The sequence below is a fragment of the Microcaecilia unicolor genome, chromosome 6 (assembly GCF_901765095.1).
Source record: "Microcaecilia unicolor chromosome 6, aMicUni1.1, whole genome shotgun sequence".
Taxonomy (NCBI): Eukaryota; Metazoa; Chordata; class Amphibia; order Gymnophiona; family Siphonopidae; genus Microcaecilia; species Microcaecilia unicolor.
This window is the reverse complement of record NC_044036.1, coordinates 285,215,471-285,231,284: the sequence shown is the minus strand read 5'-3', so window position 1 is coordinate 285,231,284 and position 15,814 is coordinate 285,215,471. Positions and strand designations below refer to the sequence as shown.

Here is a 15,814-nt window from a genome sequence, read left to right as displayed (position 1 = left end):
CAGGAATTACTATAAACAGCACTAAAAAGTTTTAAGAAAAAGGTTACAGTAAACTTGCATGCACGTCATACAGAAAAGTAACAGTTTAAATATAAAAAAGAAAAAAAAACTGTAAAGAAGTGTTATGTCTATCGGGGAATAGAACTGTGTGCACCAAGTCTTGTGTGGTCTAGTTACATTTACTTCATTTTTTTAATATTATTATTTTACTTTTACAATGTTCAAGGTGACAGGAAACAGTCTTCCACATTTAAGTGCCATTGTTATGTTCTCCTGGTTTATGATATCCTCAAATTAAGGGTATCTCATACCTGTCTCTTGACCCCACAACTAATTGGGTTTTCACACAATGCAGGATGAATATGCATGAGAAATTTACATACATCAGAAACTCTGGTTATGCAAATTTACTGCATGCATACTCTTTGTGGAGAGCCTGAAAACCAGAACATGTTAGGGAAGCCATGGCTTAAATGTCTTTATGCTATATCTCTATCTGCCCTGCTTGTTCCCTTTTTACATAGCTCAGCAGTTCATGTCAAACGATCTTGAACTGTGCTAATTGTGTCCAGTTAAGCCCTGTTTTTACTGACTCCTGCAGATGCAGCAACTGGATCAAATGAGGTTAAAAAGAATGCCTTCAAATGATACTGCAACTGAGAAGCAAACATTACAGGGGCCTAAGAGAGAAAGATAACAGATCAGAAATCTGGGAACAGCACAAAGGAGAAGAGTATTTCTTATCGCCTTACAGATATGTAAATACAGAAAAAATGCATGGTACAATTTACAGGTAAGAATGCCATTACCATAAGGGTTCTACTGAAAGTCACAACCTACTCCCACAGCCTCTCAAGCTAACTGGAACGTTTGATTGCATTGTGTGTTAAAAAAAAAAAAAAAAAAAAAGTAAAAAAATAAAAATCAGTCTTCCCATCACTACAGAAATCAATGTTCTTGGCACCCTCCCAGTTCCATCATATCTTTAAACATAAATTAAACCCAGATTATTACTTGCAGAACTAGGATAAAGGGGGAAACCACCACACTTTGGATCTATGTTTCCCTTCATTCATTTTCTGCAGTTCTGAATGGAAGGCAGTCAGCAGCTAGAACCAGCTGCGCATTTTTACTCCACCTGTTCCCCTGCTACTGTGACACTGACTGCTCATCTTATGGGAGTAGGTCTGGTGAAGCTGGGTCTAGTGGAGGAACAGCTTACAGTGCTGCTAGTTATGCTCTAGCTGGACTAGGAAAACATGGTGCATGCTGGGAACAAAATACCAATCTGCTCATCCATACAAAAGATTATATTAAAATAGAATCATTTTAAAAATAAACAATAAACACTCTTAAATTATACACACTCTCATGCGGCAATTGTTAGGGAATAGACTGAGTTATACATGCTCTGTACTTCCTCATGAAATCGCAGGGAAGGTTTTTTTTTTTTTACAACTGTGCAACATTAGAAGAGCACAGGGGCACAGAAATGAACTTCATGATAACCCTATTGCTGAAACACTCCCTTTAGTTGATGGCTGACCTCTGACCCTTCCACCTCTTATCCCAGAAAGCAGTTCACAAGCACCTCTTATCCCAAAAAGTTGTTCACAAGCAAGACTCTTGGAATGGAACCTGTGGAGCAGACAGAGAAAGGGGAAAACCCAGTCACCCCTCATTTAGGTAGTTTTTTTCATTCTTTATAAAAATATTTTTTTTAAATATAAACTTAGCAATGAGAGCTGGACAAATGATTTACTCCAGCCCTAATGCTTTGTCTTTCAGCTATGCTCAACTGCAGCTTAACCTCAATGAGAATCACAATGCCTGGATTAAAATAAAAAGGACTTTTAAAGTCAAACTACAACAAATATTCCTTAAGCAGTGAACATGTCAGATAAAACAGCCTTGGGACAAAATCAGCTAAAACTACAATCAACTGAAACCAAACATTTAAAAACTGCAAACAAAATTGGAAAAAAAAAAAGTTAACAGGTACAAATTTTTTTTATTTTATTTTATTTTTTTACAAAAAAGGGCTAATTATTCCCTGGTGTGAAAGACCCAACATAGACCAGAGTTGCCTGGCTTTGAGTCACCATGGCATCTACCCAAATTTCCCCTATGCCTAATCTTCTCCACTATTAGCCTTTAAGTGGATATATATCTGCAAGACAGAGGGAGAGAAACAGGCTGTGGCAAATAAAAACACAGAGGCAGCCCTCAAATAAAATCAAGCATCATTCAGGAATTCTACAGGGCTCTGATGGCCTCTGAATCCTTGTGGGTTCTTGCAATCCTTCAGACAAGGCTGGATATAATAAGTTTACCTTTCACAAATCATTATGAGCACCAGACAGACTCTCCCATAAAGTCCTAGAGTGACTAACAGTACCCTAATCAAAGTCTTGGCTTCATATATTAAAAATAAATAAGACATTTCCCCCAAGGAAACTCCCTATATTCCATCTTGCCATTTATACATTAATCTGGGCTACATTTCCCAGAATGTGATTGGGGCTGGGAAGATGTGGGTAACCGAATTTGTTTAAAAAAAAAAAAAAAAGGAGCTTGTATTACATGGAAATCATCTGTCCTCTTCACGCTCTTAATGGTTTATTAAGCATGAATCAGATCCTATGAAGCATCATCACTGTTTATATTATGGTTTAAAAATCAGGGGATAAAAAAAAAAACATAACATTTTGTTAAACTCTGTATATTATTTTTTTCTTTCTTCTTTACAATAAAAAAATTGAGAATTCAATTTACTATACAATTGCTCTTATCCCTCATTGACATCATATGTGTTATAAAGAAATCTGCAGCTGCTGGGATTCCCTAAAACTGTTTAAAAAAGATCTGTGGTAAATACAACAAAAATTATAATAAAAAAACATTTATATGCATTACAGTTGGAAGGAAGCCTAGATCTGTGAGATTACAGACAACTGTACACAACAAAAGAGAAAGCAAAAGAAAAAAATTATATATATATCTATATATATATCTATATAAGTACACAATGAAAGGTGTCAGCACCTACCTGATGTAGACAACCTTGTGCACTGCAGCACCAGTAGGTAAAAGTGTTATATTAAAAGGAGGGTCTCAGAAAAGGTTACCCCTTTTCTGTCTTTTTTTGTTTTAACCCTGCAATTTTAATTTTTTTAGATGATTTATGCAGTTAAAAAAATCCCCAAAACAACAAAAACTCTTATCATATGATGTTAATAAATAAAGTATTTATATATACATGAAATCGGGGACAATGGTACTGGAATGTTTTACAATGAGGCAAGTTAAATGTCAGGCTAAACTGGTTAACAGAAAACAAATCGCTGAGCTTTACAAAATGCCAGTTTGCTTCATTAATTTTCTTTTTTTTCTCGCCTTTTCTTTTGAGGTAAGTTTTCAGCACTTGTAACTGCTCAGCACAGGAGCTCAGTTTGTTCCTTTTCAGGCAACATCACAGAGGAAAAGTTCCAACATCTGTTTCTAGTCTCTGCTTGGCTGGTTTCTTTAAGCTGCAGCGCCCCTTTTTCTGAATCCCAGTACAAACCCCCTTCACTGATGAAAGCTACATTTGTAGAAATCTGCCATTGATGTGTTTTTGAATAAGTCTGGACAAAAGTTAAAGGAACAGCACCGATATGTTTAACGCTGTAGCAGTAAAGCAGCACTTCCATACAGCTGACTCAAAAATCAAAAGATATTGACAGGGATTTTCCAATGGTGAATAGCACTAGCATAAAACCCTACACATCCTTCTTAGTTTAAAAAGGGTTTTCTTTTTCTAAATTTTAATTTACAATTTGAGATTAGGGGATTGAACTCAGTCTGTTCCCTGGTGCTCTATTGCCAGGCGATTTTTTGATAGGCTTCTGCAGTGTGCTGAAGGGGCTCTCTCTTCCCCCAAATTACAACAAAACAATCACCCAGGTGAAAGTTTATTTTCCCTTTGGCAGGGTGCATAGCACTGTGTTTTTGAATGGGAGGAAGTTTTCAACATAGCCAATACTGAAGTCAACTATGACCAAGTGCTGGCTGAAAAAGAAATCTGAAAGCATCCCCCACTGCACAACATCTTGACGGTTAGCACATGGTATGCAAGAATTCTCAGCACAGATTCAGGTGTAAAGACTCCCCTGCACCTCAAAACAAGTTAATAGAAGAATCAAAACTGACTGCAAACAGTCTACAAATAGACGGTATGTGTGCGACACAAACCAAATCCAATTTTGGCCTGCATGATGCAGCTCATAAAGTGACTGCTCTAAGGGATACAGGGCAATGCCAGAGCATCAGTTTAATTAATGCAAAAATAAAGACTATGTGGCAATAAAAAATATATAAAATATATATAAAGTACTTGCCATGCACTTTTGAGTATTACACAAAATGTTCAAGTCCGCTATGGCTAAGCACCTAGGTTTTAATAAGTAAAATACAACTAGTTTAAAAGTCAGCATCTTTCCAAGCCAGTATCATTGCATGGAAAGATTTTATCAAATTCCAAAAAAGGGATGAAGCAGGCCATACCACGTATGCAGAAACGGGTCTTTCTTTTAATCCAAGACACTTTCTACTCCCAATTGCAAAGCTGTCCATGTGTCAGGATATTGTGCACTACTGAGGGAGGCTTGCATTTCTTTCTCCATTTGGAACACATTATTTAAAAACTTTTTAGTAAAATCCTTCACTTAAGGTCTGTGGACTCTTGAGGCCTTGTACAGTTTTATGCTAAGACCTGGGAACCAAACTGGAAGATTTTCTATTTTTAATAATACTGAATTAAAAATAAAGGGCGGAAAGAAGAGAAGTACACACTGAGTGGACAGAAGGATAGTATATTAGAAGGGGGACACTGCAGGGTGGTGCTGCTGTGTGCCATCTCCATTGTTAGGTGTCCAGAATTTATTCGGAATCGCTACTGTCGGAGCTGGATCCACTGGAGCTGCTGCTTCCAGATTCAGATGAGCTGCTGCTGCTGAGGCGGGATGGGCCGCCAGCAGGGTTAGAGCCGGACTTTTCTGCAGGGGTGAGATAGAGAGGGAATCACCAACAGGGGCTGCAATTTTAAAACACATCCAGTGGAAGGTTTCAGATCAAAGGATGACAAGAGCTAGATGTCACAAAATTTCTCAGACAAGGCATGTTTCTCCAAATACAAGACTCAAACAGAAATAGCTTAATGGTTAGAGCAAGCAAGGGAACAGAGCTGCATTCCCACTGTGGCTCCTTGTGACCCTGGGCAAGTCACTCAACCCTCTGTTGCTCCAGGTATAATAATGTGAGCCCTCTAGGGACAGAGAAACTACCTGTATGTAATATGTAAATCACTTTGCTGGTACTAGAAAAAAGGCAGAATATCAAGAATCTAATAAACTAACAAACTAATAGAGTTATATCCTAAACAGAAAACAGGAAAAAGCCCACAAATGCTCAGATGGAGTGCAGAAAAACTCTTAATGCAAAATAAATAAATAAATAAAGCGCTATGCCCATCTTATTAAATGCATTCTGGTCATACTTCAGTTTGGGGCTAAGGGGGGGGGGGGAGGATAAGTGATTTTCAAACTTTGTCATTATAACTTTCCTTAAAGAGCACTTCTATGACTGAGCCTTGACTGACAGTTGCTCAATAGTTGCACTATACCTGGGGGTTATGCCTGCTGCCCTCTCTTGATTAAAGAATCCCTTCTATGACTGAGCCTTGTCTGTCAGTTGCTCGATTGCCTTAGATGCACTATACCTGGGGGTTATGTCTGCTGCCCTTTCTTAATTAATCTGGGGGTTCTGCCTACTGCTCTTTCTTAATTAAAGTATCCCTTCCATAACAGAGTCTTTTGCTCAATTGCCTTAGTTGCACTACACCTGGGGGCTGTACCTGCTGCCTCGTCCTGGCTGTCCTTTCCGCTCCATTTTTTCCTAAGCAATGCAGATACACAAGCCAACTGCTCTGTCAATATATTATTTTTAAACAGAAACTGAAAATTCTGACTCCCCCCCCCCTCTCCCAAGTGAGCCACCAACATATGCATTCTCTTTCATACATTTCTTCTTTTTAACATGTATTCTGGACGAAAAGGCATCAGATGAATATCAGCTAATAATGAGGTGAATACAAAGTGGCATATATGTAAAAAGCGTAAAACAAAACAGCGAAGATTACTCAAAAAGTGGACGACACTCCAGATAAAAATGACTGTTTATTGAAGGATGAACAAGACTTGACACAGCTGTGTTTTTGGCCTATGAGACCTGCATCAGGAGTCTCTCCAGCAGCTCCCTCTCCTCTGCAACTCCTTCTGTCAGTTCCTCGCAGCCACTGCAGTATGCTTCCACTGCAGTGTTCCTCGCAGCCGCTGCAGTATGCTTCCACTGCAGTGGCTGTGAGGAACAGACAGAAGGAGTTGCAGAGGAGAGGGAGCTGCTGGAGAGACTCCTGATGCAGGCCTCATAGGCCGAAAACACAGCTGTGTCGAATCTTGTTCATCCTTCAACAACAGGTCATTTTTATCTGGAGCGTTGTCCACTTTTTGAGTCTGTTTTGTTTTATGCCATATACCTTTTGGGAGACTTGTTTCTTCTGTTTCACATCAATATATGTAAAGTCTATTAGTTTAGATTCCAACTGAGGAGCCTTTCTCCTATTTTGTGTCTATAGGGAAAATGCATAGCAAATGGGACCCTTAAATTGCTAGCAGGAACCCCTACTGTACCTGAATTGGTAACTTATGTTGAGCTGCAATTTGGAAAGGTGATTAAATATAAAATTAAAATTAAAGAGCAAGTTTCATAGCCTACCTTTTTTAGGAGGTTTCTTGTTGTTATTCAACTGCCCACTAACATCTTGTAACCGTTTTTCCAATTCTTTTTTCTTTTCCTGAGCTAGCTCCTCTTTTGATTTTGCAGCTTGCTTTTTCCCACTTGCAGCTAAAAACAAACAAGCATACTGAGCTTACACACTGAGAAATGACTGCAGGGAAAAGCTTTGTCTCCCTATGATAAGACGTTCCACATAGAAATACTGGAGCTTACTTTCCAGGACTTGTGTTCGTATACAGATCTGCATGTATATAAAAATGCATGACTTCCTGAAAAGCTGATACGTACAGAAAACAAACAACAGTTATTGGTGGGGTGATGGGCGGGGGAGTCACATAGGCACACACAAACAGGATGATTTCATAAACCTTTTTCTCTTTGGAAAGCAGGCTAATAAGTGATTGCTACATTCTGACTAAACAACAAACACTAAAGATCTCATAACAATAACATGAATTGATTTGCTGGAACATTCCTTAGTACTGAATAAGTACATAAGTACCGCCATACTGGGAAAAAACCAAGGGTCCATCAAGCCCAGCGTCCTGTCTCCAACAGCGGCCAATCCGGGCTTCAAGAACCCAGCAACCCCCCCCCCCCCCCCCCAAAAAAAAAAAAAAAAAATTAATAATGTTCAATGGACTTTTCCCTCAGGAATCTGTCCAAACCCCCTTTAAATTCCGTAATTCTGGATGTGCAGAACTTATACAATAGCCAAATGATAAATATTAATGCTTGTGTGGCTAACATTATTTTACCAGAGGAATAGGGAAGTGTGCTACCACATTTATTTCATTGGTATTTTGGAATGATTTGGATAAACCTTTCTGGTCCCCATCTGACACTGTTCACTGCTTCTATTTCTCAGCTGTACCCCCTTCAGGCGTTTCTTCCAATACAACACTGGCATGAAGAAAACGGAGTTTCCTACTTATAATGGGGATTCTCCATCAACTGGCTGCTGAGTCAGCCGTAGGTGATCTCAGGCATTGTTCTCCGAAACACGGCTGTGTAATGTACTGTAAGCTATGTTACAAATCTTGGGTGGTAGAGTGAACATTAAAGTTAGTCAGACGAGTCCTATCAGCTGTGCTATGAAAATTTGTTGTTGTGGATTGAACATTAAATTTTGTTAGACATCTAATTTAAAGTGGTTCTATTTTGGCATTTTGACCCACTATTTTCATCATTGTTGGATAATACAGCCACATTATTTGATGACTGCCTAGCAGAAGCTTGCCTATTCTATTTAGGCAATGTAGTTGGTAATCCAGGTAGTCAATCAAGTTAGCGGTTCGAAGAATGAAAAAAAGATTCTGAAGAACAGCCTGTCCAAAGGTGCTGTCTGACCTAGAAAAAAACTGCAAGACTGGGCATCCAAATGGCAGATGACATTTAAATGTAAGCAAGTGCAAAGTGATGCATAAGGGGAAGAGGAACCTGAACTATAGTTACGTGATGCAAGGTTCCACATTAGGAGTCACCAACCTGGAAAGGGATCTATGCTGAAACCCTCTGCTCAGTGTGAGGCAATGGCTAAGAAAGCAAATACAATGTTAGATATTATTAGGAAAGGAACGGAAAACAAAAATGTGGCAGTTATGCCGCTTTTATATCGCTCCATGGCATGACCGCACCTTTAATCTGTGTGCAATTCTGGTCATTGCATCTCAAAAAAGATATAGTGGAATTAGAAAAGGTACAGAGAAGGGCAACAAAAATGATAAAACGGATGGGACGACTTCCCTGAAAGCTAAAGCGGATAGGGCTCTTAAGCTTGGAGAAAAGATTGCCGAGGGGGAGATATGAGAGCGGTCTATAGAATAACGAGTCCATAAGCCATTATTAAAATGGATTTGGGAAACATCCACTGCTTATTTCTAGGATAAGCAGCATAAATTGTATTGTTCTGTTTTGGGATCTTGCAGGTGCTTGTAACCTAGATTGGCCACTGTTGGAAACAGGATGCTGGGCTTGATGGACCTTCGGTCTGTCCCAGTATGGCAATACTTATGTTCTTGGGAATCAATTCAACAGAATGGCAAAGGTGTCTGTTACTATGCTGCTTACTGATGGCCTCCTTGAGTATAAGACTGGCCATCTTGTGCTGTTGTGGCATTGACTAGGTAGGCATTAGCAACTGAATATGTGCCGAACCACATCACTATCAAAGGATCATTCATGTGGATGGCGTTTTTTTTTTATTGAACGAGATGGTCTGCTAACTGGTTTTATTGCCCTGGATGATAAGTGGTATATAGTGAACACTGGATTCCATACTGTGATCACTTCTTTTCATGGCTTATGAGAACTGGATCTCCCTTGTCTGTTAATGTAAAACATGGGTACTTGATCTGTCAGTTTCAATAAGTACTTTACTAATTCTTTGAAAGTTTGAAGTGCAAAGATAGCTAACATCATCTTCACATGAACTACTGAAAGCAATGTGACCAAACACTGAGTATCTAGGGTACATTAGGTGCATTTCCCATCATATTGGGGATGCATCTGAGGTGAGGATCATTTGGCTCAGGGATATTTGGAAGGTACTGTCCAACAAACCAAGGCCTGCTTTATCTAGGTGGTTACTCAAACTCTTCAGGATAAAGATTGCTAATGCCGATTTGGAACTTCAGTTGCCACTGAAGTGATAACTTTACAAATGCAGCCATCATAACCATGGCTGCCATGTGTCCTACTAGCTTAAGAATGCTCCTAGCTGATGGAGAATTCTGTTTCCAGAATTTCAATTTGTTGGAATTTCTGTAAGGAAGGTAGTGCACATTCACTGTGGCCCGAAGTATAGTAGGAGTGAGTTATATATGTTACTTAGGGGCTTCAATGCATGCCTAGTAAAATTTCTCTGGGCTTTAAGAGGGCAGGAGTTTGGTCTTGGAGCTGTCCAGTGATGTCACCTCATTGGTGGCTGTGTTATTCAACCAGTCAATAGAGAACACTGAATATTGATTCATTTAAAACAAGCATATAATCACCAGTTTATTAGTAGCTCAGGGGTTGCAAACAACAAATTTCTCGTAAAACAGTTTTCACACAAAATAACTGAAGTTATATTCAATAAAAGTAGAACTGGATTAACCCAGCAACAAGATTTTATCTTACTACCAAGGCTTGTTCTATGAGCTCTGACAGAATATGGACGAAGATGGTACAATGTGATGTGCTATAATTGGAATTTTCTCTTGCAAGTTTCTGAGAGGTTTGGCAGGAAAGGGAAAGTTTGCGAACAGTTACTTACAAATTGGTTTTCTCTGTTTTTTCTGTAAACATGACTTGACATATCTCTCCAGTTCTCGTAACGTGGTGGGTTTCAAGGTCTCAAAATCTATTTCTATCTCATCAGGGTTGGAATCCCGAAGGGAAGGCTCACGTGACTGAATGATGTGCACTACCCTGCCTAGTTTCTCTCCTGGGAGCCGGTTGATGTCCAGGCTGAGCTGCCGTTTCTCATCATACGTCATCGGCAAGCCTTCCTCTTCCTCATCTGAGTCATAGGTGGGTGCAGTTGGCTGCTTGCTTCCTTTCTTAGGCTGCCTAAGTGGTGATAAAAAAATAAATAAAATGGTTCATTGATATCTTTACAAAATAAACTGTAATGTTCCAACAGTTCACACAACACAATATGTATATATACAAATATCATTCAGTTCTATACAGTATCTTTCCATAAGGTACTATATGTGCCTCTGGGAAAAGGTGACTGAAGTCTCAGATGCAAAATGTTGAGAATGGCCGATTTTTCCATGTCATGGGTCCATAAAATGACTGAGAAAGTTAGTTTGATCTTCTGTAACATTTAAAATTTTATTTTTCACTTAGAAGTATGGGGTTTGGATTGAAGTGTTACAAATTGTTTGTTCCAACAGAATTTATTAAAACCTCCTTTTCTGTTTCTGGATACTTTAGAGGCATATGGCTCTTAGTCACCTTTCCCCAGAGACAGTCACATAGACTAATCACATTATGAACTTCATTTTTTATTGATCACACATAAATGTATGCGAATACTATAATGCTCAGAAGCTCAGTCATTGCACATGACATACTTTTTCCGAATGGAACCAACCAACTAGGACACAGATGACAGTACGGGACTTTACTTACTAAGGGTGTAATACTAGAAAGGCTTTTTCAAGCATATATTTATTTATTTGGATTTTGCTCACACCTTTTTCAATAGTAGCTCAAGGTAGTTACATTCAGGTATACTGGGTATTTCCCTGTCCCTGGAGGGCTCACAATCTAATTTTGTACCTGAGGCAATGGAGGGTTGTGACTTGCCCAGGATCACAATAAGCAGCTGTGATATTTGAACCGGCCACCTCTGGGTGTCAAGACCAGTGCTCTAACCACTAGGCCAGTCCTCCAATATGTACATGTAAAAGACCTCCTATAAAATTCTGCCCCCCCCCCCCACACACATTGGGGAGGGGTGGGTTGAGAGGGGCTTTTTTCTTTTGCGGCCAAGATGTTCACTACACACTATAACTTTGAGTACTGTATGTTGTGCTAGAGTCGGCTCTTTGGGGCCTGTATGGCTGCTCTCCTTTGAGTAGCTCTCTATCTGGAAATCCCTGGGGTGGGGCTGGGCATCCCAGGGCTGTGGTTTTTCTGGTGTATTCTCTCTGGCACTCATGCTGCCTCACTGTGTTATGGTTAATCCTCCCATGCCTCCCATTGTGTCGTGGAATGTGTCAGGGATTACATCCCCAATCAAACGGTCCAAAACCTTGTCTCTGCTCAAACACCATACAGCTTCCATTGCTCGGAGTGGAGGAGTAGCCTAGTGGTTAGTGAAGTGGACTTTGATCCTGGGGACCTTATTTGCCCAGAGTCACTCAAGTTCCTTGTGACTCTGGGCAAATAAGTACCTGTATATACCCATACTGACTGCATTCACTTCAAATTCGTGCTATCCTCCTTCCAATCCTCCCTATTCCTCGCTAAACAGGACTATTACACCCAACTGACTAATTCCCTCAGCTCTAACCCACGTTGTCTCTTCGCCACCTTCAACTCCCTCCTCAAAGTGCCCTCCGCTCCCACCCCCCCTCACTCTCTCCTCAATCTCTGGCCGACTAGTTCCGTGACAAGGTCCAGAAGATCAACCTCGAATTCACCACCAAACCTTCTCCTCCTCTTCATCCTATAACCCACTTTCTCAACCAACCTACCCAGGCCTCCTTCTCCTCTTTTCCTGCTATCACCGAAGAGGAAACCGCCCATCTCCTCTCCATCTCGAAATCCACCACCTGTTCCTCAGACCCCATCCCCACCAACTTACTTATCACCATCACTCCTACTATCACCCCCACCATCTGTCATATCCTCAACCTCTCTCTCTCCACTGCAACTGTCCCGGACACCTTCAAGCATGCTGTGGTCACACCACTCCTCAAAAAACCATCACTTGACCCTACCTGTCCCTCCAACTACCGCCCCATTTCCCTCCTACCCTTCCTCTCCAAGATACTTGAACGCACCATTCACAGCCGCTGCATTGATTTTCTCTCCACTCATGCCATCCTCGATCCGCTTCAATCCGGCTTTTGCCCCCTACACTCGACAGAAACGGCACTATCTAAGGTCTGCAATGACCTGTTCCTCGCCAAATCCAAAGGTCACTACTCCATCCTCATCCTCCTCGACCTATCCGCCGCTTTTGACACTGTCAATCACAACCTACTTCTTGACACACTGTCCTCCTTTGGGTTCCAGGGCTCTGTCCTCTCCTGGTTCTCCTCTTATCTCTCCCATCGTACCTTCAGAGTACACTCTCATGGTTCGTCCTCCTCCCCTATCCCGCTCTCTGTTGGAGTTCCTCAGGGATCTGTCCTTGGGCCCCTTCTTTTTTCAATCTACACCTCTTCCTTAGGCTCCCTGATCTCTTCTCATGGTTTCCACTATCATCTTTATGCTGATGACACCCAGCTTTATCTCTCCACACCAGAAATCACTGCGGAAACCCAGGCCAAGGTATCAGCCAGCTTATCCGACATTGCTGCCTGGATGTCCAACCGCCACCTGAAACTGAACATGGCCAAGACTGAACTTATTGTTTTCCCACCTAAACACACTTCTCCTCTCCCTTCACTCTCTATCTCAGTTGATAACACCCTCATCGTCCCCGTCTCATCTGCCCGCAACCTCGGTGTCATCTTCGACTCCTCCTTCTCCTTCTCTGCGCATATCCAGCAGATAGCCAAGACCTGTCGCTTCTTCCTCTATAACATTAGCAACATTTGCCCCTTCCTCTCTGAGTACACCACCCGAACTCTCATCACCTCTCGCCTTGACTACTGCAACCTACTCCTCACCGGCCTCCCACTTAGCCATCTATCCCCCCTTCAGTCCATTCAGAACTCTGCCGCACGTCTTATCTTCCGCCTTAACCGATATACTCATATCACCCCTCTCCTCAAGTCACTTCACTGGCTTCCGATCAGATACCGAATACAGTTCAAGCTTCTCCTACTCACCTACAAATGCACTCGATCTGCAGCCCCTCCTTACCTCTCTACCCTCATCTCCCCTTACGTCCCTACCCGTAACCTCCGCTCTGAAGACAAATCCCTCCTTTCAGTACCCTTCTCCACCACCGCCAACTCTAGGCTTCGCCCTTTCTGCCTCGCCTCACCCCATGCTTGGAACAAACTCCCTGAGCCCATACGCCGGGCCCCCTCCCTACCCATCTTCAAATCATTGCTCAAAGCCCACCTCTTCAATGTCGCCTTCGGCACCTAATCCCTACATCTCTTCTCAGGAAATCTCATCTACCCCAACTTGACATTTCGTCCTTTAGATTGTAAGCTCTTCTGAGCAGGGACCGTCCTTATTCGTTAATTTGTACAGTGCTGCGTAATCCTAGTAGCGCTCTAGAAATGTTAAGTAGTAAGTAAGTAGTATATACTATGTAAACCGATTTGAATGTAGTTGCAAAAAACACAAAAAGGCAGTAAAATCAAGTCCCATTCCCTTTCCCTTGTCTACAAGAGATAAAGTTCTCTGATGTGGAGCATCAGAAATTGAAACAATGGGTAGGCAAGTGCTATTATCCTTCCTCAGGGGTGAAAAGGGGCAGTATGGCCATTTTTCTTAAGAGAGGTATTCCTTGTCAGTCAAAGCTGGTGACCCATGATGATGCTGATCGTTATGTGGTGCTTCAAGTGAATTACTTGGGGAAGCAGTTTTACTTCTGTGCAATGTACGGCCCAAATATCTATTATTCCCAATTTTTTTCACACCTAGTATCCTTGGTGTTCCAATATGTTGATGCATCTTACAAATAGGATAATGGTGGGCGACTTCATGAAGTGTCTGACCCAACATTAGATAGATTTTCTCCATGGGTCTGCCTGGATTTGGGGGAATTGCTTTTCTTTGTAAGAGTTTAGACCTAGTGGACCACTGGAGGTTGCTTAATCCAACTGCATGTGACTATGTCCCAATCATTTTTCCCCCGAGCCCATAGGGCAGACATTGGACCTATGGATATCTCTGACCACACTATTATTTGGATGGACTTGGGACAGTGTTGCTTGGAGAGTCCCTTCCTGACATAGGATAAAGATTTTCACGATTTGATACAGAAATGGGAGGCCTTCTCGGAGGCTAATGTACAGCATTGTGATTCTCCACTCATTTTTTGGGAAACCTCCAAGGCAATACTTTGGGGTAATATAATTACCTTTGTAAAAGCCCACAATAAGTGCTTGTCACAGGGCATAATCCAGTTAGAAAAGGAGTACGGAACATCTAAGCAGGCACGGTCCCCTTCTACTGATTCTTGCAGTGTTGAACTTATTACTTCATTAAAAAAACTAACAAGTGTCTTTTCTTTCATCAATTTTAATTCCATAAATATGAGGACTTCCGGTGGAGCCGAGCGGGAAGATGGCCGCCGATTAGAGGGCTCCGCAATACCGCACGAGGAACTTCCATCTCCCCCCGTCTGCTGGGACTCCCCCGCGGCAACTAGCGCTGCCTAAAGGCCCCGAGAGCAAGAAGACACCTACGGGTCCTTGCCGATGCACCCCATAGAGCTGCAGCCGAAGTTTATTTAACCGCGTGCGCCGCGATCCAAGATGGCGGTCGGAAGAATCCCGGAACGGGCAGAGGAAGGACGGCAGCAGGGGTAAGCGGCAAGTGGCGGTAGGATAAGGAGCTGGGCTCAGAACAAAGGAAGAGCGATAAAAGCAGGAGCGATTTAGCAATAGTTCCTCCCTACTGCTCCTCCCCCGCCTCGAAGAGGGCACTAGCCCGGTCTATAACAAACCCCATAGCCGGGGGGAAAAGCAAGCTAAACCCACTGTAATAGAAAGGCAAGCGACGCACTGATGACTCGTGTAAACTAAGAAATTTGCTACAGCAGTCCCCTTGAACTTTCTAGATAAGATAACTGCTAATAGAGGAGAGGAATTGTGCCAAGGTCGACATTATTATGCAGTCGTGACAAACAAATGAATCAAGGAGAGTGTTGCCCTGCTCATAACAATTAAACTTTCATAGGAAGTGAAATAGCAGCGCACATTGGTTGTAGGATATTCTGTTCCTCCGATATTCTCAGATAAGGGTGCCAGCACCATTAAGTTGGCGCGCAAAGCACAGCACAGGGCGATACACGGACTGTATGGAGCAATATTTGAGGCCTAAGTCTGCTGGTACAACTCGAAGCGGCACCAAATACGATAAGGGGAAAAATACTCCTCCACCCACAGGGGCACAAATGGCAGAAGGAAAGCTTGAAAAGCTTGGGGATTTCTCTGAAAAGCAATTGGCTCAGATCACTATGGCAGTAAGTGCTGCACTTAACCCAAGATTCGACTTGCTAGAACGCCAAATGAGCAACATGGAAGCTAACATGGCAGATACAGTGAAGAGACTGGGGGAAGCGGAAAGCAGAATCTCAGTTCTGGAAGATACCAGGGCACAGAATACCCAAGATGTTACCCGGATGATGGAT

At 41.9% G+C, this 15,814-nt stretch overlaps 1 protein-coding gene across 2 annotated transcripts in view; it reads right to left on the bottom strand.

Annotated features, from left to right (window-relative positions):
- Positions 1-200: 200 nt before the first annotated feature.
- BRD3 (bromodomain containing 3) overlaps positions 201-15,814 on the bottom strand; it is a 123,423-nt gene continuing 107,809 nt past the window's right edge. Inside the window, exons 11-14 of one of the 2 annotated variants that reach the window (XR_003942598.1) lie at positions 10,091-10,386; positions 6,814-6,942; positions 4,834-5,036; positions 201-1,638 (exon numbers count right to left, since the gene is read on the bottom strand). Coding sequence is in view for 1 of the 2 variants with exons in the window: in XM_030207691.1 (XP_030063551.1) it covers positions 4,921-5,036; positions 6,814-6,942; positions 10,091-10,386 (541 nt within the window). In the remaining variant the exon portion in view is untranslated. Of the gene's footprint in view, positions 5,037-6,813; positions 6,943-10,090; positions 10,387-15,814 lie in introns of both variants that reach the window. The other variant, XM_030207691.1, reaches the window with a different exon arrangement.